The sequence below is a fragment of the Salmo salar genome, chromosome 14 (genome assembly GCF_965601325.2).
Source record: "Salmo salar chromosome 14, fSalSal1, whole genome shotgun sequence".
Classification (NCBI taxonomy): Eukaryota; Metazoa; Chordata; class Actinopteri; order Salmoniformes; family Salmonidae; genus Salmo; species Salmo salar.
In genome coordinates, this window is record NC_138304.1 from 16,081,054 (window position 1) to 16,106,313 (window position 25,260).

At 43.3% G+C, this 25,260-nt stretch overlaps 3 protein-coding genes across 5 annotated transcripts in view; 1 reads left to right on the forward strand and 2 right to left on the reverse strand.

Moving 5' to 3' along the window:
* The window catches only part of si:ch211-106h4.4 (MAM and LDL-receptor class A domain-containing protein 1), a 38,530-nt gene extending 27,991 nt beyond the window's left edge, over nt 1–10,539 (reverse strand). Inside the window, exons 1-13 of one of the 2 annotated variants that reach the window (XM_014139746.3) lie at nt 10,374–10,539; nt 9,806–9,934; nt 9,281–9,409; nt 8,969–9,068; nt 8,394–8,529; nt 8,082–8,224; nt 7,895–7,962; nt 5,712–5,843; nt 5,344–5,468; nt 3,204–3,444; nt 2,733–3,001; nt 348–438; nt 23–163 (exon numbers count right to left, since the gene is read on the reverse strand). In XM_014139746.3, the coding sequence (XP_013995221.3) occupies nt 23–163; nt 348–438; nt 2,733–3,001; nt 3,204–3,444; nt 5,344–5,468; nt 5,712–5,843; nt 7,895–7,962; nt 8,082–8,224; nt 8,394–8,529; nt 8,969–9,068; nt 9,281–9,409; nt 9,806–9,934; nt 10,374–10,401 (1,732 nt within the window). In that variant the 5' untranslated portion in view covers nt 10,402–10,539. Of the gene's footprint in view, nt 1–22; nt 164–347; nt 439–2,732; nt 3,002–3,203; nt 3,445–5,343; nt 5,469–5,711; nt 5,844–7,894; nt 7,963–8,081; nt 8,225–8,393; nt 8,560–8,968; nt 9,069–9,280; nt 9,410–9,805; nt 9,935–10,373 lie in introns of both variants that reach the window. The other variant, XM_014139745.3, reaches the window with a different exon arrangement.
* Nucleotides 10,540–11,422: 883 nt separating this feature from the next.
* On the forward strand, nt 11,423–15,765 carry LOC106568914 (uncharacterized). The gene is made up of 8 exons (XM_014139743.3): nt 11,423–11,527; nt 11,839–13,320; nt 13,572–13,666; nt 13,826–13,876; nt 14,168–14,389; nt 14,560–14,716; nt 14,949–15,125; nt 15,313–15,765. The coding sequence occupies exons 1-8, from the start codon at nt 11,488–11,490 to the stop codon at nt 15,417–15,419; spliced, it is 2,331 nt and encodes a 776-aa protein (XP_013995218.1). The 5' UTR covers nt 11,423–11,487; the 3' UTR covers nt 15,420–15,765.
* arpc5 (Actin-related protein 2/3 complex subunit 5) lies at nt 15,699–23,311 on the reverse strand. 2 transcript variants are annotated; one of them, XM_082960647.1, is made up of 4 exons: nt 23,046–23,311; nt 22,458–22,529; nt 22,063–22,239; nt 15,699–16,641 (listed from the first exon to the last, which is right to left on the reverse strand). In XM_082960647.1, the coding sequence occupies exons 1-4, from the start codon at nt 23,184–23,186 to the stop codon at nt 16,579–16,581; spliced, it is 453 nt and encodes a 150-aa protein (XP_082816773.1). In that variant the 5' UTR covers nt 23,187–23,311; the 3' UTR covers nt 15,699–16,578.
* Nucleotides 23,312–25,260: the final 1,949 nt, after the last annotated feature.

A 25,260-nucleotide genomic window follows, 5' to 3' on the forward strand; every position in this document is an offset into this window, starting at 1 on the left:
TTCAGTCACACCGTCAGCCTACCCTGGCCAGAGTTGGTGGTGTGGTCCACTGTTGGAGAGAAGCGTCCTCCACTGGACCCTGACCACCATTCCCAGTCCACTCCTGACTCAGCTGGGGGACTGTTCAGCCAGCCACAGTAGTCCATCTCAAAGTCACAGAACCCTGCAGAACACACACACACACTGATGGACGCATGGACTTACGTGCACACACATATGGATGGACGTGTGCACGAACTCAAGAACACACACATAGTAAGAATAGCTTTCAGAGCCTTTCTGGTTTCTGTGTGTATTTTTTTTTTACATTAACATCCCACTGGTCATCGATTCATTGACACACTCACCTTGTGGTGGACACGGCCCATTAACAAGGGTGAGGTCATCAATGGCAATGTCCCCCTCCCGGCCATCCCCGGCCACAGCCTCAAAGATGACCTGTCAATCAGGAAACACATTGCCGTAAACTTAGTGAGTCTATCTATGAACTGTCTGTGTTTGATTGTACTACAATACGTACAGGGTCCATGCTTCATAAGTGAAAATTAGTGGGAAAATAGATTACAGGGTACAGTAAACAGTGGTCCTCAGCTGAAGATGTCCTCAGCTGAATCCCAGAGTAGAAATCATACTATATCTAGGGTTTGTCTGAAATGGCACTCTATTCCCTATATAGTGCACCACTGTAGGGCTCTGGTCAAAGGTAGTGCACTATTTAGGGAATAGGGTGCCAATAGGATGCCTAGATATCACCCCGTACTCTCATTCTGACTCTCTGTGTGTACTAGTACACCTTTAGTGGTCTACTGAAGGGTTGAAGTGCACGACCTGACTGCAGATTGCACGTCAGCACTCACCAGACTGTTTGCACAAAACGTGTCTGATTATGTTGAGGGTATATTTCCGTTTTTCAGATTATCCAAAGATTATATCGCAGACCATGGCGGACTTTGTGACAAACTCAACCATGTACGTGCCAGCACAGAAAAGCAAAATGCCTATTTTCTTTATCTTTTCATTGGAAGATGATTTATGACGCTCAATCAGATGTTTAATGGTTTATATGTGATAAAACACTGTATCAGTGTGGATCTACTTCTAGTGCTAATTAATGTATGACCAAAATGTGTGTTTGGCTTTCTCATGCAAACACCACAGTTGGGGTCAATGTGATTTCAATTCAGTTGTGTAGTAATAGTCAGTGTTGGGCAGATTACTTTTAACATGAAAAATAAAGTAATCAGTAACGTAACCGATTACTTTTGGATTACTTTCAATTCTAACACCCGGGCATATTTTAACTGCAACTAAAATATAGTAACATGACTATTTCTAATTTGGGGACTGGTGTGAAAGCATACAGATGCTATAACTCACATTCTATTTGATATTGTGAGACCATCCACAGGGCTCAATAGAAACCTTTTCCTAACGTTTTCAGTTGGCGGCACAAGCCAACAAATTTGGTCATGCGGGGTCAGGCAATAGAACAAACGAGTAGTCTAATGATCTTATCTTAAACCCACTCAAATGACTTAAGTCTAATAGACTGCTAAAATGGTATGATTCAATAGATCAATTGTTTAAATTAATTAGCATGTCCGAGCAGGAATGCGTGATTCAAGATACTGTGATGTATAACCTTAACCACTGATTACCATAACATTTGGGTTGGACAATAGGTTCTACAATTCTCGGTTTTAAATGTTGCTCGATTAGATAGCATTTTCTTTCCCGCTACTCAGAGACAGAGTGAAAGTGAACTGTAAATACACTACAAAGCAGCAACTCTATGGAGTCCAGACAACTTTCTGATTGACCAGGCCTGTGGTAAATGGTTTGGTAGCCTAATCTATTGATTCAATCAATTGGAATACAAAAGAAGCCATGCACCCTTGATGGGCGCTCAGCAGGACAATAGAAACTTGCCGGGTTGAGAGCATGTGAAAAGTCTTGAGTGTCACAGGGGTCGTTGAATGGAGACCAAGACGCAGCGTGGATAGTGCTCATTCTTAATTCTTTAATGAAGACACTTAACGAAAAACAACAAAACGACCAACAGTCCCGTCAGGTACACTTAGACTAAACAGAAAACAACTACCCACAAACCCCAAAGGAAAACAGGCTGCCTAACTATGGCTTTCAATCAAAGACAACGAAAGACACCTGCCTCTGATTGGAAACCATACCCGGCCAAACATGAAAAAACAACACATAGAAATAGAAAACTAGAACACTCCCACATAGAAACAGAAAACCCAAAAACCCACACAAAACAACCCCCTGCCACGCCCTGACCATTTTACTATGACAAAATGACAGCAGTGCTGACGAAGTGTTATCAAATGTTCCTATTTATATTAGATGAAGAAATCCTAAATGTCATTAGCTGTTTAAGAAAGTAACTGTAATCCTGATGAAGAATGTTTTTAAGTCATCCGGGCTAATTACAGTTACTTCATTTTTGTAATTTGATTACTTAATCTCAATTACAAATAATCCATAGTAGTAGTAGCAGCAGCAGCAGCAGTAATAGTAGTAGCAGTAGTAATTGTAGCAGAAGTAATAGTGGTAGTAGTGGTAGCAGTAGCAGCATCAGCAGCAGTTGCAGTCGTAGTAATAGTAATAGTAGTGGTAGTAGTGGCAGAAGCAGCAGAAGCAGTAGTAGTAATAGTAATAGTAGTAGTAGCACCAGTAGTAGTAAAAGCAGTGCCAGTAGTGTCTGCATGTACCTGGTAAGGTATATCAGGGCTGAGGACCGTAGTTCGGCCGTGTCTCCAGCGATCTCCCTGGTCTCCAGTCCTGCTCCACAGTAGGGTCTGGGTCCTGGAGCCTGGGAAGGGCTGCAGGTAGATGTTGAGCTCCCCTGAGGCCCTGCCCTCCATGTGGTACCAAAACATCCAGCACTCTCCACTGCGAGGGGTGGCATCGTTCACCCCCGTTATCATACGCCCCCTGCTACCCACGTGGTGGTTCCACAGCTGGGCACTCAGGTAGTATCCTGAGCAAAAACATATCATCATATACAGGATGAGTGTGTGTGTGTGTGTGTGTGTGTGTGTGTGTGTGTGTGTGTGTGTGTGTGTGTGTGTGTGTGTGTGTGTGTGTGTGTGTGTGTGTGTGTGTGTGTGTGTGTGTGTGTGTGTGTGTGTACGAGTGCCTGCCTGTGTGCGTGCATGTGTGTGCGTGCGTGTCTCTCTCACCCAGTTCAGTACCCAGAGTGTGATCCAGCGCTGGGCTGGAGGTGTTGGCCCCCAGGGCCCCGGTGGTTCTGTTCCAGGTGAAGTCTCCAGACATCTCCACCTGCAGGCCACACAGGGACCCCTGGAAGGTGCACTCTCTCTCCGCCGGACAGGAGCCATTGACATTGCTGCTGCTGCTCACTACCACGTCGTCTATGACAATGCTACCTTTCTTACCACCCACCACAGCCTCCAATATGAACTGAAAAACACACGTTATGTGGTCAAAATACATGACAATACATTGAAAAATACAGATGGTATATGGTCAAAATGTATAGATGGTGCATTTGCCGTACCAGGCGGTGATACAGCCCAACAGGATGCTTTCAATGGTGCATTTTACGGAACGCTTGTCAAATAGATACTGTAAGTCGCCCTTAGTCTGTTAAAAAAGGACTAAGTTGTTCTGATGAAAATACCAACCAGAGGGCAAGCGTATCACGAAGGACTTTGGTTGCAAGCAGGACTAAGACAAAGAGGAAGAGGCAAAGCGAGAGGGCTCACTCTCACCAAAATCTGTCCAGAATAAGACCAATGCATTTCTGTGGGCTTAATAATATGCAGGCCTAAACTTGATGCCTGCGATTCCTGCTTTTGGGACAACGACTCCCATTGTTAGGGCGGAGACATGAGCATCTCATCATCATATACAGATCTCTGACTAAGGTGACACCAACATCATCTTTTAGGGAGAGGAAATGAGGTGACCAATAATGGTTGCAATTGAGATCAGCTGTGCGGGTGAATTTAGCGCATACGGTTTAACAACACATCAACTGGCGATCATCTAGTGCCATCGACGGTTGCAATAGACACCTTGTTTTTTGATGATATTCCAATAGGCTACATTCTGAAGGCTACCCGTTAGCCTGTCCATTGTCACATAATGAAAGATGTGAAAACCAATAATAGGCTACTGTTTGTTTCCCTGCCATCAGCTGATGTATTTAGGCCTACTGTAGAACGACAAACTTTCCTCCAGTGTGGATGCTGGCCCACGTTTTATAGTTAGGCTACGTATAATTTGCAGAGGTGGGTAAAGTACTGAACATCTGTACTTTAGTAAAAGTAGATTGTAATTTACTCAATTAAGAAACTACTCAAGCCCTCTTAAGCAGTAAGAGTAAACAAAGTATCCAGTCAGAAGTACTAGTTACAAATTTTGTTTGGTCATTTTTTTACACCTTAAGGTAAACTGTGACAGCAAACAAAAAAGACAACAACTTAGTCTAACTGATTTGACATTAATTTATTATTTAACCCTGCCAGCAGCATCTTGCAGATGTCCTCCAGCACAGGTAGTCTTCAGTGAAGACTGACACCAAACAAAGTTCGTAGCATATATATATATTTTATTTTATACCCCTTTTTCTCCCCAATTGGTAGTTACAGTGATGTCCCATCGCTGCAACTCCTGTATGGACTTGGGAGAGGCGAAAGTCGAGAATCACACGTCCCCCGAAACACGACCCTGCCAAGCTGCACTGTTTCTAGACACACTGCTAGCTTAAACCGGAAGCGAGCCGCACCATGTGTCAGAGGAAACACCGTGCAACTCGGCCGGCCAAACCCTCCACAAACCCGAACGACGCTGGGCCAATTGGCGCTGCCTCCTGTCTACATTCATTTTTGCCACATTTATTCTATTACAGACACCTTAGTGCATACTTTTAAATTATACTATGTGAACTAAACATTCAAATAAAAAAATATGTAAAACATTTTCCTTAAAGTATAATTTTTTGAGATTACTAATGACACTGTCCCGACTACAACAAAAAAATACTTTAATACATGTAATTTTTTCCTTGAAAATGTTTAGTGAAATACTATTCATTCCTATGGAGGACTGTTCCTACTGGGGAGTACCAACACATAGCCTCAGCAATCCATGGTTTATATACATCATTGATTCAAACCCATGTCGACTCTGGCATACCTGTGCCGGGTCATCGGCTGTAACCACTGGATCACACAGGCACTGAGGCAACCAATCATTTATTTGGCCTTGTTTGCCTTGAAAAATGTATTATAACAAAAAATACATCTACCCCCTACAAATATGTCAATTTATTCTAAATTGACATTCGGTATGTACCTGTAGTGGGGTGTCAGTGGTGAAGGTAAGGTCTGTAAAGCGCCACTTGTTCCCCTGAGTCCCATGTCTCATCCACACAACAGTCTCTGGCTCTCTGGTTGACTTGGTGAGGAACCTTACGGAGCCTGGAGAAGAACCAGATAGGGGTCATTTCTGTTCAACTGGGACAATAGGTAGTAGGCACCATTTGGTCTGTTTTGATCCCCTTTGGCCTCCTCGGAGTCTGATGTCAGAGTTATCATGCGTATTGAAACTCCCCACTCAATTGTATCTTTATTGGGACGAAAAAAATACTAATTGCCTTTAGCAAATAATGAGTTCAAAGATATTGAATTTGGCCATCAGTGGAGCCTAAAAAAATACCTTACCAATATCACTGCCGTACATGCGATACCAGAAGCTAACACAGATGACTGTGCCTGCTGGCTGAGGGTAGCTGATGAGTCTGGCTGTTGATGAGGGGTCCAGCCTGCTGCTGGCGTTAATGGACATGAAATAACCTGTTAACGCAAGTACATGCACGCACAGACACAGACACAGACACACACACACACACACACACACACAGTTGAGAACGATCTTGTACTCTAACCAGGTTTCCATCCAACTTTTTTATGCAAGTAAAGTATGGATTAAAAAAATGGAAGTCTTTGGTAAAATTTTTTTTTTTAAATCGCTAGGTGGGATCTTTTTGTTTGAGTAAAATGAATTATGTGAGAAATGGCGGTGAAAACGCATTCATGAACACATATTGATATAATAACCATCATATCGAAGTAAACTTGGGAGTCACCTCCAACTACGACTCGGGAAAGCATGCAGTTTATCAGACTACAGATTAAATACATTAGGATGAACTTCACAGGGTGGTGAAAGTGCAAGGTGATGAGTTTGATGCTCCTTTCCAATAAATATCGATGGTCTTATTCTGGTGACATGATGATCCATTCTTGGCTGCCATTTGACAAATAAAAAGAATCTCGCTCTAGTCCATAATAATAGGCTAGCCTACCAGCACTGTATCTGAGTTGTTGGCATGTGCCAACTTCAGAGTGGGCACATTCGCTATAACGCAACAATGTTTGTGACAAAACTTCTAACATTTTTTTATTCGGTAAATGGGAATTTAATCGCAAAAGTAATTTTTATGTGCACAACGTCATCACGCACAGCATCTAATCCGCAACAAGTCAATTTGATGGAAACACATCTCTGATGGGAAATGCACATATTATTTTTATGCAGGTTTTAGCATATTTGCATGAAAATCTGTCTCCAATTGGATGGAAACCTAGTTTCTGATTACCATGTGAAATGTAATCTACAGAAACATACACTACATGACCAAAAGTATGTGGACACCTGCTCGGTCGAACATCTCAATCCAAAATCATGGGCATTAATATGGAGTTGGTCCCCCCTCTGCTGCTACAACAGCCTCCACTATTCTGGAAAGACTTTCCACTAGATGTTGGAACATTGCTGCAGGGACTTGCTTCCATTCAGCCACAAGAGCATTAGGGAGGTCGGGCACTGATGTTGGGCGATTGGGCCTGGCTCGCAGTCGGCATTCCAATTCATCCCAAAGGTGTTCGATGGCGTTGAGATCAGGGCTCTGTGCAAGCCAGTTAAGTTTTTCAACACCGATCTCAAAAAATAATTTCTGTATGGACTTCGCTTTGTGCACGGTGGCATTGTCATGCTGAAACAGGAAAGAGCCTTTCCCAAACTGTTGCCACAAACTTGGAAGCACAGAATTGTCTAGAATGTCATTGTATGCTGTAGCATCTGTCGGACTGCCAGACGGTGACGCGTGATTAATCACTCCAGAGAACGCATTTCCACCGCTCCAGAGTCCAATGGCGGTGATCTTCGCACCACTCCAGCCGACGCTTGGCATTGTGATCTTAGACCTGTGTGCGGCTACTTGGCCATGGAAAGCCATTTCACTAAGCTCCCAACTAACAGTTATTGTGCTGACTTTGCTTCCAGAGGCAGTTTGGAACTCAGTAGTGAGTGTTGCAACCGAGGACAGGCGATTTTTATGCGCTACACGCTTCAGCACTCAGTGGTCCTGTTCTGTGAGCTTGTGAGGCCTACCACATTGTGGCTGAGCTGTTGTTGCTCCTAGAGGTTTCCACTTCACATTAACAGCACTTACAGTTGACCGGGGCAGCTCTAGCAGGGCAACAATTTGACCAACTGACTTATTGGAAAGGTAGCATCCTATGACGGTCCACGTTGAAAGTCACTGAGCTCTTCAGTAAGGCCCCTGCCAATGTTTGTCTATGGAGATTGCATGGCTGTGTGTTTGATTTTATACACATGTCAGCAACGGTTGTGGCTGAAGTAGCCAAATCCACTAATTCGAAGGGGTGTCCACATACTTTTGCATATGTAGTGTAGACAATATCCAATACATACACAATCAAATAAACAAAACACACACCAAGAGAATAATCCTGTTTACATTTCCTGACTAAAACACCTCATAATCCATCTCTCCATCTAGGATATGATCTAGTCGTGGTTTGGCAAACACTTGACTTACCACTGCCAGTAGTGTGGTCTATTCCTCTTGCTCTTTTCCACAGAAGGGAAACAGTGTGGTCTGGGTACCTTTAAACATAACCAGGAATAATGTTATCTTAAGGATGATGATGATGATGATGAGTATGATTATGAGGACTGGAGATGAAATTGATTCTTATTATGGTTGTTATTGTTATTGTCATTACCAGGCACAGGTGTCCTTCTCAAAGTCACAGGTGAGGAGTTGGGAGCCTGCAGGTATGTCCCCTTCCCCACAGCTCTCAAAGCTGATATCGTCCAGCATGATGTCCTGAACTCCATGGGATGAGGGGTCCACAGAAAACTCCAACTAAGGGGTGAGAAAAAGAGAGCGAGAGCAAGAGAGAAAAAGAGTGTGCGTGTACGAGTGTGAGAGAGAGAGAGAGTGTGTGTGTGTGTGTGTGTGTGTGTGTGTGTGTGTGTGTGTGTGTGTGTGTGTGTGTGTGTGTGTGTGTGTGTGTGTTGTTTCCAATGCCAACCTTGAAACCTCCTGGTTGATTACCGATGAAGGCCGTAGCATTCTCCCATCCTCTAGTCTGCTGTGGCTTGTAGATCATCAGTAATTCTGTGCTCGCAGTGTTTCGGATCATCTCCAGATACATCCGAGAGGATGCACTAAAGTCACCATAGAGGTGGTAACAGAAGCTAGAAATATCAGAGCATCCTTAGTACAACAGCTACTGTAGCGACCTCAACAAAGAGGCTTGGACCTCTTGTTGTAATGGCTAATGTGTAATGGCTAAGGCCAATTACCTCTGATCATGTCTGGCTAAGAACCCACAAACAACATTTTAAACCCTTTCTTGATATCATAGTAGATGAGCTCTAGCTACCACATAGAAACGCATTTGTTTGTATTTTAGTAAATAGCTGTTTCAATACACCATCAGGTTATTAAATACTTTTAAGAAGACACAAAACAAATGTATTCCCAGATGAAAAACTATGACTTTATACCGCACGAACTCTCCCTCCTCTTTTTGTTACGCAGTGATTAAAACAGCTGTGCCATAAATGAAAGGGAAACGCTGACTAGTACAGAATTTCTCCTTACCTTATCTGGCATCCCAAAGCCATTGGTTTGTCAACGGAATGCCCCAACACGGCCCTGGCAAAGTGTGTTGCTTTGTCTCCTTCCACATGCATAACATGACCTGGGACATATAAACACACACATCAAGCAGGCAGCACATATACTGTATAAAGATGCACATGGACAACACAGCAGTCATAACAATGGAGCTATGTGACCATTCTATTCACTAGGGCTGGGTTTCCCAAAAGCATCGTAGCACTGAGATCATCTTTCTTCCATTTAGTTTCAATGGAATGAAGATGAACTTAGTGTGTGTATTGAGACATATACCCCAGGGTGATCCCGTGGTGTGGTCCTGTCCAGGTATCAGGCTGATGTTAGCCATCTCCAGACTCCAGCGGTACACTCCCACACTGCTGTCGTTCCATCCACAGGAGTGGCGCTCAAAATCACACGACCCTGAGAGGGGACACCAGGGTCATATTCATTGGGCACAAAACAGAAGATAACAGGCGGACACAGGGATGGACTACCTGAACTTGTCCAGTAGAAACGCTTGTTTTTTTTAAATTGAAAAACGCTTTGCTACAGTGTGCCCTAATGAATATGACGCAGCAAACAGTCTGAGACGCGCTAGAGAAACACTAAGACTAAAACTAAAGGGATAGAAAGTGTTTGATTGTTAGACAGAATGGTGTTTTTTTTTTATCAAAGGAAGAAACAACTGGTTCCCACAGCCTCTGTCGGGCATTTTGAACGAGAAGAACGAAGAGTTGAACAGAGAGAAGAGAAAGATAGCTCTCTAGAGCTGAAGAGTATGCAGAGAAGCCGGAGGAAGGTTCCAGATTGACGTACCACAGAACTCCTCATCGGAACCATCGTCACAGTCGTCCTTGAAATCACAGACATCATCAACGGGGACACATTTGCCTGACGCACACAGGAAGTCTCTCTCAGGACAACAGGAAACTAGGATCAAAAAGACTGAAAAATAAAAATTCCTATTAGAGGAGTGCTTGGACTTCCTGGATCTGATCATTGTATATTTTAATGACAACATTACATTGGCAAACTGAAATTAATAGAATTCAGGAGGTGTTTCTACTAAAATGAGAAAGGGAGAAACAAATGAAGAAATATGGAAAGTATTTTCATTCTGAATAGCACTGCTGTTGATTATTGTCTGCCGTGCTGGACACATATTCACAAAGCGAATTCACCATACAAGAAAGTTGATTACAATTGCAACCATTTGAATATAACGATTACTGACGACCTCTGACGACCATTCCATTCCCTCTAGGTATTACTGTTGCGCCACACGTGAGACCACCCTCACCGTCCTGCTTATCCACTCTTCCAAGAGACACACACAGTCATGCACATAGGATCATTCTAAGTCAATATGTGCAGGTAAACTCACTTGATAATAGAACCAATAATCTTCTCATGTTGAACAAACCATGGAAACAATACAATAAATACAGAAAAGAAAGAAAAGAAATGTGAGGCTTCAGAAAACTGCCTGCCTGACTGGTATAAACTTTACTATCCCTTCCAAGGAACTGATTGACAGCTCGTTTTATGAAGATTCCATTATCTCAACCGTTTGGTTTTATCAATAGCATGTGCTTAAAGTTCACACAGTGCACTCATTAAACTCACATTACATTCCCTCTGCCTAATCTTTATGGCCCGCCATGTATTTCAGGGCCAGTATTCATTAAGAGAGTCTCAGAGCAGGAGTGCTGATCTAGGATCAGTCTAGCCTTTTAGATCATAATGAAGAAGATTGTATTACAGGGGGGACCTGATCCTAGATCAGTACTCCTAATCTGAGATGCTTTTGGAAAACGGGCCCTGAACCCTATCACTTTGTCTGTCTGGCACAGCACAGCTGAGCTCTGGACTACCGGATCTAGAGAGAGAGTTATATAGTTCTGCCCCTTGATCCCTCACTGTGTTCCTATCTTTGCCAGCTTTCCTAGAGATTGTAAGGCGGTGGGAGTTGAGGCAAAAAAAATCAAGCGTGCTTGTAACCAACTGGCAGTGAACCTAGTCGTCAGTGTTGAGAGTGGGAACAGTACATCGATGTCAAACGACTGTACAGTTACCTATCAGTGTAAGGGTGACAGTTGAATTTCAGGTCTGGAAACCAAAGTCAGTGATAAACTATTGTGTGATGTAGATTAGTCTACTAATCATTAACATTCTAATCTAATCGACACAAAAGTGACGTGATTGGGACATCCATTTTTTTATTATTATTTTTTTTTTTTAAATAAAAGTTAATACAAATGATTTACCATAGTAACATTCATTGGGTTATTGATAGATGAACTTCTAAATAACGCAAATAATATGTTACTATGGTAGTTAGACTATGGAATTGGGATTTGGAACCTCCTCTGTGACATCATATTGTGTCCAAGCACAGTCACATTATGACATCATGAACAGTCTCACCTGTGGTTCATTGTGACATCACCATGCCTCTGTATCCATTTGGGGTCAACAAAGTCAGTGGGTCATGAGGTATGGCATCTTGGAGGTTGTCAAATCCATCAACTGCCCCTGGTAGGTTCAGATAATTAATTGAAAAATAAATATTGCATTACAATATCATTGGTTATTACAATATATAGAACATGCCAATAGTTTGAATTATGCATTTACGTAGATTCATATGTTTCCTATTACAGAATATTAGTAAGGTCAACCCTGTCTGAATTAACATTTTTTTTAAAGATAATCAAAGTTGTGCCATTATTAGAGGCGAGGGTTACAAATCAAGTATATTATTCGATTATAGTGGTAAAACATACGGTAACAGGCTAGACGATTGTTTCAGTCTGAAAAAACGTAGTGGTACTCTATTTCCCTGCCAGTCTGTGGGAGGCGTAGGGGGCTTAGGAGACCTCTCTCCATGGCCAGAGACTCACTGAAAGTGCTGAGGAGGGGGAGAGAGAGGAGAGGGAAGCGTGGGACTCCGGCTTTCCCCTGCCCACCAGGAGCCTCTGAGCCAACAGAGAGGAGAGACTCTCCCCAGCCACAGCGCAGGAGAATGGACGCCAACTCTGTGAGGAGGTGCAGGCCTCCACTAGTCGCCTCTAGAGATGGGATGAAACGCTCTCCCCGTAAGAGGCTGGAGGCCGACTCTGTGAGGAGGTGCAGGTCTCCGTGCGGAAGAAGGAGAAACTCTCCCCAAGGCAGGAGGTTAGCCAACCCTATCAGGAGACGCAGGACCCAAATCGAGAGGGACCAATCTCCTGGGAGCTGCAGAGAGAGGGAGGGAGAGAGGGATGAGAGTAAGGAAGAAGAGGAAGGAAGCAGCAGCAGCAGCTCCAGCTCTGCAAGTGAGAGTGAGACATCTGGAGAGAGTGAAGGAGAAAGACAGGAGAGAGAAAGTAGAAGAGCGATGAAGGAGGCTGCTTGTCTGTTTGAAGAGATATCAGGGCTGAGGGTCAGGGAGAGTCACTCCCAGGAGACAGAGAGTGAGGAGGAACAACAACAACAAGCATTCCCTTATTTGTTGAGAGTAAGGACCAACAGAACACCCAACCATTTACTAAGAGAGAACGCTAGAGGCCGAGCCAGACCCAAACCAAAACCAAGTAGGAGCGAACCCACCAATAAGGACTCTCCCGGTCCATCCCGAGCCAAGAACCCACGCATGAGGCCCAACATGATCAAACTGAAGTCCAGAGAGAGAGTCAAAGCCAAGGACACGGGGGAGGAATCGCTCCTGAGCCGACGCAGAAGTCGTAGTGAGACATCCAGCAGAAGTCCTTCTTCTCAGAGTGAGACAGTAGGAAGACAGGTCACTCCGGCCTTAACGTACACTTATAGACTAAGGCCCAGAGCCCCAGCTCCAGCTCCACATAGGCAGGCTGAGCTTGAGAGAGAAGCTGCTGCCATTAGAGAGAAAGGGAGGAAGAGAAAAGAGGAAACCCTGAGAGGACAGAACGAAGTCAAGGAGGAAGACGAGGAGGAGGAGGAGGAAGATGAGAGCGCAGTTCTTTCCTGCTCGGGACTGAAGGGAGGGAGGGGAGGGAGGGGAGGGTTGGTGAACAATGGTAAGGCACTAAACCTGAGATGGCGTGAGGATAACACCAAACGGAAGAGACGAAAGAGGGCCAGAGAGGAGGAGGAGAGCAGTGAGGAGTTGGTGGAGAGGGTGTGGTCCAGGGAGGGCTGGAAGAGGAATAAGAACAATAGAAACACTAGTCCGGAGATACCCATTGTTGTCCACTATCTAACACGACAAAGGAGAGGCCAGTTGAAGAACCCACTACCCAACTATAGAGGATCATCCTCTTCTTCATCTTCATCCTCAGACTCCAGTATCTTTAATCTTGGACCCAACCCCAGTAAGACCAGACTACACGTAGTATCAAGTCAGCAGAAGAAGAAGAATTAGCCTGGTCCCAGATGTGTTAGTGCTGTCTTGCCATGGGCCTGACAATGACCACAGGAGGTGGTAAAACAGCACAAAGACATCTGGGACCAGGCTAAAGAAGAACTAGTATTTGAATATGACATGAAACAGTATCTAATCTTGAGTTTGTTATTTCTAATCTGTGATGATTTGGGCTTTATCTCATGTGTAACTTTGTTGCAGGTAGCTTTGAGTCTCTCTTCACACTGGGGAGCATGCTGGGTAAAGGAGGATGTGGGGCGGTCTACGCCGCCATGCGCAAAAGTGACGGCCAACAGGTGAAGCTTTTAACAGTTGGTTATAGAATTCTAATTCTGGTGGTAGTAAGTTAACAGATAAGAGTTAACATTAGATTTGTCATCTATCAATATTCATGTAACGCAAGAAGTGAAAGCACACTACTATATGAATATATCATGTTGCTTTTTCCCCCTCAGGTGGCCATAAAGTATGTGAACAGAGGAATGGCTGAGCCATACGTAAAGCTTGTAAGTAGCCTGTTTTAGTTGACGCAATTGCAAGTACCGTAAGTCTAAGAAGACAAGAACGCTCCTACTGGGTTTTGGTCTGGGTTTGGCTCGGCCTCTTGCATTCTCCGTTGGTAAACGGTTGGTTGGGCGTTCTGTCGGTCCTTACTCTCAATAAAGGGAACGCTTGTTGTTGTTCTTCACTCTCCTTCTCACCTGTGGAAAACTTCTCATCTAATGGCAACCCCCCTCTCAACCTTTCCACCTCTCTCCCCTTCACCTCTCCAACTTCCCAACCCCTCTCACCTCCAGCCCGGAGAGAGGAGTGCCTTGCCCCTGGAGGTGGCCCTGATGCAGATCGTCTCACGGCCCCCGTCCTGCTGCTACGTTCTGGGCCTGCTGGATTGGTTCGAGGAGGCCGAGCGTTTCATCCTGGTGGTGGAGAGACCCTATCCCTGCATGGACCTGTTTGATTTCATCGAGGAGCTGGGAGGCCGGGTGGACGAGTGTCTGGCCAGGATCATCATGATACAGGTGATGGGTCTAGACCTGTGTGTCGCAGTTGGTAAAAGCGTGGCGCTAGAAACGCTAAGGTTGTGTGTTCATTTCCCACAGGGATCACATACACAAATATCTCTAGTCACTACTAATTCACACTTTACTTAACCACTGTTTGTTAAGAGGCATATATTATGTTATTACAGGTGGTACTGGCTGTTCGGCATTGCCGCGACCGAGGGGTCTTGCACCGAGACGTCAAGGCTGAGAACCTGCTGGTGCAGACGGACAACCTGCGGGTTAAGCTCATCGACTTTGGCTGTGGAGACCTTCTGAGAGAATCCTCCTACAGAGACTACTCAGGTAGGACACAACAGGAGAATGGCTGGTCAGGGTTATTATGTTCAGTAGGCACGAAATGCAAGGGAACGCTCTGAAACTGAGGGAAATGGGGAGGTACTATCTAAACTCGTCCAATAAGAAGCGCTCATTACTGTTTTCCATTTAAAAACATTTTTTCAGTGTGCCCTAATGTACATGACCAGTGGTAAAGATAAAAAACAAAAATAATTCTAATGTTTTCCCCCTTCCTCAGGCACAGAGGAGTACTGTCCTCCAGAGTGGGTGCTGAGCGGTGTGTACCAGGGCCGCCACGCCACCATCTGGTCACTGGGGGTACTGCTCTACGGCCTGGTGTGTGGCCGTCTGCCCTTCAACAAGGAGGCTGATATCATTGCTGGTCGCCTGCGCTTCAAAAAGGGCCTGACTAAAGGTGAGCGGGAGGGAGGCAAGAGCGAGAGACCATTTGAGAGAGAAAATTAGAGTTTGTGTTGGTAAACGTGGGTATGTATTTGGATGTGGTTATGGATACATAAAATGGTGCTCAATGACAAAAAAATATATATATAGAGACCCAAAGGCAAACTCACCATCCTATCATTTTTGTCTTTATGGTACAGAGTGTAAAGAGTTGATCAACTGCTGTCTGCAGCAGGATCCCACCAAGAGGCCTGTTCTAGAGCAGATCCTCCTTCATGACTGGATGGCAGAGGGACCGTTGATCTAGGATGAACTTTATGAGACTGGGTGATCTACCACCTGGGTCAGCTGTGGCGGCTCGCAGGTTACCATGACAACAACAATCAGGGAAGAAATGCAAAATGAACCGTTGCAAGATACCAGTATATGAATAAAGAGAAGAAAGCATTGATTGGCATGTAATTATTATTTATTTTTTTTGCAGTTTTTTCATAGACATTTTCCATTGTCTTGTTTTTCCATAGAGAAACTTTAGTATTTGAAATTTAAGAAATGTGAAAATTTCTGAAAAAAATTACAAAACAAATAGTAAGATGTTTGTTTATTAAATCCAGAATTGTTCTATACAGCATATATATAAAAAAAAAAAAGAATATTTCAATAAGGCATTTGGTCATTTGATTCAGAATGTTTACACTTGTTCTAAAGGAACATGATATTCCCTCAATAACTCTACCAAGACATTCGAATATTTTTCTATACATGTAAATAGGTTATAGAAAAGAAGAGGCCCTCTGAGACATGTGTCCAGGAACATGTGCATCCTCCATCACTACATTCCAAAGGACTTGTTACTAGCTTGGTCCTAGATCTGTTAGTGCTGTATATTATTAAATGCCCAGTGGAGTTGGCTATAGATGACAAACAGATCTGGGACCAGGTTAACTTGTTCCAGCATAATCACACACAAACTGGTCTCTGCATTAGAGGGAATGAAAGCTTACTTTAGGTGCCATCCTACCCACCGTGACAATAGCGCAATATTTATCTTGGAAAATGACACAATATTACATGTCATCCTTATGACGTTACGATGATGTAAATCTTACAATATAAGTATTTCTCATCTTCTTTGACAACAACATCGCAAAACATTTGACAAACGTTGGATTCCGATCGAATATCGTTAAGCATTGTAGGACTACGAAGGGGCCGTTTGAGACAGGTTGTCCGATGTCTGCGAGCTTCCTTCAAGCGTAGAGAGAAAACCAGTTCTGGGCCCATATTCATAAAGCGTCTCAGTGTCCATGTATTTTTATTCATCATGATCTAAAAAAGGCTAAACTGATCCTCGATCAGTACTCCTACTTTGAGACGCTTTATGATTACACGCCCTGGGGTTCCCAGTGCCAGCACATCCCCTGAGTGAGTGGTCCCAGCGGCAATCAGTCAGGTCCAGTACAAGCCTACACAGTTTTCCTGGCTGTGAGCACTCTCACGATGGAGCCCAGTCCTCCAGCAGAGAGAGCCTACGACACAAACAGAAAGATACATGCACAGTATGAATACAGTCTATGTGAATAACAGCATTATATCAGCAGCTCGCAGCACCCATTGGAAATGTGGATTTTGATTCAATGTAATTCCTCCCTCCTGCTAATCAAATAGCCTGTGTGTTTATCTGGTCAGTTTTTGTGTCTCTGGATAGACTGCCAACATTCTCAAAAAACTTGTTGTAGGCTACTGTTTTTGTAGGCACTTGCTTTCTGGACCGTTACTGAAGTCAGTGACATGTGCGACATGCCCACTCGCTGCTGCATGTGTAGGTGTTGCATGTTTTGATATGAATAACATGGGTTCGTGGTAGGCCTATCTATTTAAAAACAGAAGCCTACAATATAATGACTATAGTGATGCATAATTGCAATGCAATTCCCCCCCCGTCTGCAAATAAAAAATGGGTTCATCTGTTCAGGTTTTTGGTCTCTGGATATAGAAAAAAACCTCCCATAGGTCATTTTTCAGACCAATGTGTTTATTTATTTTGTCCGGGTGGCATTACAGGTACAATATATAAATTAATATCAATTCATATTCCTCCCATAGGCCTATTTCCCTTGGGATCATGGCACTTCTATTTACAATTAAATGTTTTGATAGGCATTTTTACATTTACGTCATTTAGCAGACGCTCTTATCAAAAGCGACTTAGTGAGTGCCTACATCTTCATACTTTTCTCTCGTACTGGTCCCCCGTGGGAATCGAACCTACAAGCCTGGAGTTGCACCCATGAGCCTACCAACTGCACCTACCATGAACCCATCTTATCCATATCTATTAAAAAAAAACACAGTAGGCCTGTAGGTTAGGGATGGTCCTGCATGTCCGTTGCGCAAGACTCACATCAAAACTGAGAGTGTAAATCCCACCCTCTCCCGTGTGGGCTGACTAATCTACCAGCTCACGTTTGTTGTTTATGTTTTAGGCCTAGTGCTTGTTTGACTCATTATGTACCTTGCTCTAATTGACGGCGTTACTTGAAAGGATTTGAAGCTTAGTTTAAGAGTTGGGGAAAACAGGGCAGCAGGTCATGAGATCTGCTGACTGCTGTTGAAGATTTTGACGCACAGGCCCGCCATAGACTATAAGCGCAGCAGCGCAGTTGATAGGATGCTGTACCTTGGATACTGCGGATCGCTGGCTGCATATTAATATTACGACACATAGTTGCCATGGTAATTTGGAATGTTCAGTCAATTAGCATTTGTATTTATTAATGGATCCCCATTAGCTGCTGCCACTCTTCATGGGGTCTGGCAAAATTAAGGCAGTTATACAATACAGAATTCACAACATACTAAGTGTGTGCCCTCAGGCCCATACTCCACTACCACATATCTACAACACAAAATCCATGTGTACGTGTGTGTATAGTGCGTATGTTATCATGTGTGTGTGTATGCATGTGTCTGTGCCTATGTTTGTGTTACTTCACAGTCCCCACTGTTCCATAAGGTGTATTTGTATCTGCTTTTTAAATCTGATTCTACTGCTTGCATCAGTTACCTGATGTGGAATAGAGTTCCATGTAGTCATGGCTCTATGTAGTACTGTGTGCCTCCCATAGTCTGTTCTGGACTTGGGGCCTGTGAAGAGACCTCTGGTGGTATGTCTTGTAGGGTATGCATGGCTGTCCGAGCTGTGTGCTAGTATTTTAAAACAGACAGCCCGGTGCATTCAGCTTGTCAACACCTCTGACAAAAACAAGTAATGAGGAAGTCAGTCTCTCTTTCACTTTGAGCCATGAGAGATTGACATGCATGTCATTAATGTTAGCTCTCTGTGTACTTTTAAGGGCCAGCCATGCTGCCCTGTTCTGAGCCAACTGCAATTTTCGGAGGTCCCTCTTTGTGGCACCTGACCACACGACTGAGCAGTAGTCCAGGTGCAACAAAAGAGCCTGTAGGTCCTGCCTTGTTGATAGTTGTTAAGAAGGCAGAGCAGCGCTTTATAATAGACAGACTTCTCTCCATCTTAGCTACTGTTGTTTCAATACGTTTTGACCATGACAGTTTACAATCCAGGGTTACTCCAAGCAGTTTAGTCACCTCAACTTGTTCAATTTCCACATTATTCATTATGATATGTAGTTGAGGTTTATGGTTTAGTGATTGATTGATTTGTCCCAAATACTATGCTTTTAGTTTTGGAAATATTTGGGATTAACTTATTCCTTGCTACCCATACCGAAACTAACCGCAGCTCTTTGTTAAGTGTTGCAGTCATTTCAGTCGCTGTAGTAGCTGATGTGTATAGTGTTGAGTCATCCGCATACATAGACACACAGGCCTTATTCAAAGCATGTCGTTAGTAAAGATTGAAAAAAGCAAGTGGCCTAAACAGCTACCCTGGGGGATTCCTGCTTCTACCTGGATTATGTTGGAGAGGCTTCCATTAAAGAACACCCTCTGTGTTCTGTTAGACAAGTAACTCTTTATCCACTTTATAGCAGGCGGTGTAAAGCCATAACACATACGTTTTTTCCAGCAGCAGACTATGATCGATGTCAAAAGCTGCACTGAATTCTAACAAGACAGCCCCCACATCATTTTATCATCAATTTCGCTCAGCCAATCATCAGTCATTTGTGTTAGTGCCGTGCTTGTTGAGTGGCATTCCCTATACGCACGCTGAAAGTCTGTTGTCAATTTATTTACTGTGAAGTAGTATTGTATCTGGTCAAACACTATTTGTTTCAGAAGTTTACTAAGGGTTGGTAACAGGCTGATTGGTCGGCTATTTGAGCCAGTAAAGGGGGTTTTACTATTATTAGGTAGCGGAATGACTTTAGCTTCCCTCCAGGCCTGAGGGCACACACTTTCTAGTAGTCTGAAATTGAAGATGAAGCAAATAGGAGTGGCAATATCGTCTGCTATTAACCTCAGTCATTTTCCATCCAGATTGTCAGACCCCAGTGGCTTTTCATTGTTGATAGACAACAATAATTTTGTCACCTCTTCCACACTGACTTTACGGAATTCAAAAGTACAATTCTTGTCTTTCATAATTTGGTCAAATATACTTGGATGTGTAGTGTCAGCATTTGTTGCTGGCATGTCATCCCTAAGTTTGTTTATCTTGCCAATGAAAAAGTAATTAAATAAGATGGCAATATCAGTGGGCTTTTTGATGAATGAGCCATCTGACTCAATGAACGATGGAGCCGAGTTGGCTTGTTTCCCCAAAATGTCATTTAAGGTGCTCCAAAGCTTTTTACTATCATTCTTTATATAATTTCTTTGTTTCATAGTGTAGTTTATTTTTATTTGTATTCAGCTTTGTCACATGATTTCTTATTTTGCAGTACATTTGCCAATCAGTTGGGCTGCCAGACTTATTTGCCATACCTTTGCCTCATCCCTCTAAACCATACAATTTTCAATTCCTCATCAATCCAAGGGGATTTAACAGTTTTTACAGTCATTTTCTTAAATGGGTGCATGCTTATTAGTAACAGGAATAAGAAATGTCATAAATGTGTCAAGTGCAGCGTCAGGTTACACACCACAGACCAGCAAATATTCTTTACAGCATCAACATATGAATCACTACAAAACTTATTGTATGACCTCTAACACACTATATTATGCCCAGCCTTTGGAACTTTGGTTTTCCTAGATATGGCTACTATATTGTGATCACTACATCCTATGGATTTGGATACTGCTTTAAAGCAAATTTCTGCAGCATTAGTAAAGACGTGATCAACACATGTTGATGATTTCATTCCTGTGCTGTTTATAAATACCCTGGCAGGTTGACTGATAACCTGAACCAGTTTACAAGCACTAGTTAGAGTTTGAATTTTTTCCTTGAGTGGGCTGCTTGATGAGAGCCAGTCAATATTTAAAATCACACAGAAAATATACTTCTCTGTTGACATCACATACATTATCAAGCATTTCACACATATTATCCAGATACTGACTGTTAGCATGTGGTCGTCTATAGCAGCTTCCCACAAGAATACAGTTGAAGTCGGAAGTTTACATACACTTAGGTTGGAGTCATTGAAACTCGTTTGTCAACCACTCCACAAATTTCTTGTTAACTAACTATAGTTTTGGCAAGTCGGTTAGGACATCTACTTCGTGCATGACATAAGTCATTTTCCAACAATTGTTTACTGAAAGAATATTTCACTTATAATTCACTGTATCACAATTCCAGTGGGTCAGAAGTTTACATACACTAAGTTGACTATGCCTTTAAACAGCTTGGAAAATTCTAGAAAATTATGTCATGGCTTTAGAAGATTCTGATAGGCTAATTGACATAATTGACCAAATTTGAGTCAATTGGATGTGTACCTGTGGATGTATTTCAAGGCCTACCTTCAAACTCAGTGCCTCTTTGCTTGATATCATGGAGAAAATCAAAATAAATCAGCCAAGACCTCAGAAAAAAAATTGTAGACCTCCACAAGCCTGGTTCATCCTTGGGAGCAATTTCCAAACACTTGAAGGTACCACGTTCATCTGTACAAACAATAGTACGCAACTATAAACACCATGGGACAACGCAGCTGCCATACCGCTAAAGAAGGAGACGCGTTCTGTCTCCTAGAGATGGACGTACTTTGGTGCGAAAAGTGCAAATCAGTCCCAGAACAACAGCCACTGCTCCAAAACTGCCATAAAAAAGCCAGACTACAGTTTGCAACTGCACATGGGGACAAAGATTGTACTTTTTGGAGAAATGTCCTCTGGTCTGATGAAACAAAAATAGAACTGTTTGGCCATAATGACCATCGATATGTTTGAGGAAAAAGGGGGAGGCTTGCAAGCCGAAGAACAACATCCCAACCGTGAAGCACAAAGTTGTGGCAAAATGGCTTAAGGACAACAAAGTCAAGGTATTGGAGTGGCCATCACAAAGCACTGACCTCAATCCCATAGAAAATGTGTGGGCAGAACTGAAAAAGCGTGTGCAAGCAAGAAGGCCTACAAACCTGACTCAGTTACACCAGCTGTCAGGAGGAATGGGCCAAAATTCACCCAACTTATTGTGGGAAGCTTGTGGAAGGCTACCCGACACATTTGACCCAAGTTAAACAATTTTAAGGCAATGCTACCAAATACTAATTGAGTGTATGTAAACTTCTGACCCACTGGGAATGTGATGATAGAAATAAAAGCTGAAATAAATAATTCTCTCTACTCTTATTCTGACATTTCACATTCTTAAAATAAAGTGGTGATCCTAACTGACCTAAAACAGGGAATTTTTACTAGGAGTAAATGTCAGGAATTGTGAAGAACTGAGTTTAAATGTATTTGGCTAAGGTGTATGTAAACTTCCGACTTCAACTGTATCATCAGTCAGGCTTTAGCATGCCCACACACCCTGCAAGTGCTTCCAGCCATACACCAATAAGGATAAGTCTTACCTTTTCGTGCCACAGCAGCAGTGTAGCACTGCTGTTTTCAGAAGGCTTCTCAAAGCCCTTGTAGATGTACTTCATGAGCAGGTCAACTCCGTTCTTATCCAGAGACTGAACAGCCTTCTCAATGTCACTACTCTTGAAGGCGCTCAGCACTTTAAGCACCAGGGCCTCAGCACGATCCTATAACACACACACACATTTTAGTATCTTCTGCTAAGGAAGTACACACTTTCACATGCCTCGACTCTGTGTGATGTGTGAACCACAGACTATACAGTTCAGTTTTGAGGAGATGGAAGCTCAAAGTGTATTTTGAGGAACACAGAGGCAAGTTGTGTTTCACATGGGGCCGTTATTAATGCTCAAAACGGATCTATTGTGTTGTAATGAAGGCTCACCTTAACATTTTGGTTTTTGGTGTTGATTGGGGGATTCTTCAGCACAGCCTGCAGAGCTTCCATCAGGTTGCCTGTGCATCACGGTGTTAAGGAAAACAGACAGAGACAACACACAACACAGTTTAACACTGATGAGACAGTCATGGTCAGCTTGATTCACCTCTTCAAATCACGTTGCTTTCATGTTTCAGAAACTCAATGACTCACTGACTGGTGGAATTCACTTCCTACCCCCCAATTTGTCAGAACCTGCTTTGAAAATTTCTGTCATCAGGTAATAAACAAATTATTAGGCCTACCACCACCACTAAACTTCCACTGAATAAAACCCTAAATCTGACTGCACAACGTGTATTGTATTTTCTCCTCATATATATATATATATATAAACGATTAAAAGACATAAAAGCACCACGCCCTGACTTGAAGTGACACGCGCAAAAGCATATACTTGATTCTGAAACATCATAGTACGACTTGGCAGATGGTCTGTGCATTGCAACATTTTGGAGAAAATCTGTATCGGCTTCACGCCACTTTCTCAAATGTAACTGTGCTCTTAGTAAATCAAATCAACGTAAAAGGATATTGTCTGATCAGCGAATCCACTTCTGCTTCATCTGGACCGACCTGACTCTCTCCATTATCCTCATCATCCACAAATTTGTTCTCGTCGTACTCGTCAACGTCCACCTTCCTGAATTGGTTCGAATCAGTATTTTTCGACATTTTGACGATATGTTTTGTTGTTTACAGAAGAATACTGCAATCTGTCTGTGCTCCTTTTACAGTAAAATAATTCCTGGTTTAATTTCCTGTCTCGCACTGACAGCTTCACTTCCGCATAGAGGGCGCTCTCTAGTGGTTGATGTATGATTTGTATAGTTGGAGCAGTACTCATAAATTAACAGTAGATGGTGGGAGAGGTCAAGAAAACACTAGCTCTCTACCTAAGTGAAAAGCTAGGCTGAAACGCCTGCATTTTGGAGCTGCCTTACTCAAGAAAGAAAAAGAGACCATGTTTGTATGCGGCTTTTAAAAAAATGTTTTACTTTGTATGCAAACTGATATGTGACACGTATTAATACCAAAATAGCATGCTAAACAGGCAACGAAAAAAGTATATATATATATTGCTGTCCACTTAGGAAGCAACACTGATTGACAATACATTTCACATGCTGTTGTGCAAATGGAATAGACAACAGGTGGAAATTATAGGCAATTAGCAAAACACCCCCAATAAAGGAGTGGTTCGGCAGGTGGTGACCACAGACCACTTCTCAGTTCTTATGCTTCCTGGCTGATGTTTTGGTCACTTTTGAATGCTGGCGGTGCTTTCACTCTAGTGGTAGCATGAGATGGAGTCTACAACCCACACAAGTGGCTCAGGTAGTGCAGCTCATCCAGGATGGCACATCAATGCGAGCTGTGGCAAGAAGGTTTGCTGTGTCTGTCAGCGTAGTGTCCAGAGCATGGAGGCGCTACCAGGAGACAGGCCAGTACATCAGGAGACGTGGAGGAGCCGTAGGAGGGCAACAACCCAGCAGCAGGACCGCTACCTCCGCCTTTGTGCAAGGAGGAGCAGGAGGAGCCCCACCAGAGCCCTGCAAAATGACCTCCAGCAGGCCACAAATGTGCATATGTCTGCTCAAACGGTCAGAAACAGACTCCATGAGGGTGGTATGAGGGCCGACGTCCACAGGTGGGGGTTGTGCTTATAGCCCAACACCGTGCAGGACGTTTGGCATTTGCCAGAGAACACCAAGATTGGCAAATTCGCCACTGGCGCCCTGTGCTCTTCACAGATGAAGCAGGTTCACACTGTGACAGACGTGACAGAGTCTGGAGATGCCGTGGAGAACGTTCTGCTGCCTGCAACATCCTCCAGCATGACCGGTTTGGCGGTGGGTCAGTCATGGTGTGGGGTGGCATTTCTTTGGGGGGCTGCACAGCCCTCCATGTGCTCGCCAGAGGTAGCCTGACTGCCATTAGGTACCGAGATGAGAGCCTCAGACCCCTTGTGAGACCATATGCTGGTGCGGTTGGCCCTGGGTTCCTCCTAATGCAAGACAATGCTAGACCTCATGTGGCTGGAGTGTGTCAGCAGTTCCTGCAAGAGGAAGGCATTGATGCTATGGACTGGCCCGCCTGTTCCCCAGACCTGAATCCAATTGAGCACATCTGGGACATCATGTCTCGCTCCATCCACCAACGCCACGTTGCACCACAGACTGCCCAGGAGTTGGCGGATGCTTTAGTCCAGGTCTGGGAGGAGATCCCTCAGGAGACCATCCGCCACCTCATCAGGAGCATGCCCAGGCATTGTAGGGATATCATACAGGCACGTGGAGGCCACACACACTACTGAGCCTCATTTTGACTAGTTTTAAGGATTTTACATTCAAAGTTGGATCAGCCTGTAGTGTGGTTTTCCACTTTAATTTTGAGTGTGACTCCAAATCCAGACCTCCATGGGTTGATAAATTGGATTTCCATTGATTATTTTTGTGTGATTTTGTTGTCAGCACATTCAACTATGTAAAGAAAAAAGTATTTAATAAGATTATTTCATTCATTCAGATTTAGGATGTTATTTTAGTGTTCCCTTTATTTTTTTGAGCAGTATATATATATATATATATATAGTACCAGTCAGAAGTTTGGACACACCTTCTCATTCAAGGGTTTTTCTTTATTGCCACTAGAATAATAGTGAAGACATCACAACTATGAAATACACATATGGAATCATGTAGTAACCAAAAAATGATTAAACAAATCAAAATAGATTTTATATTTG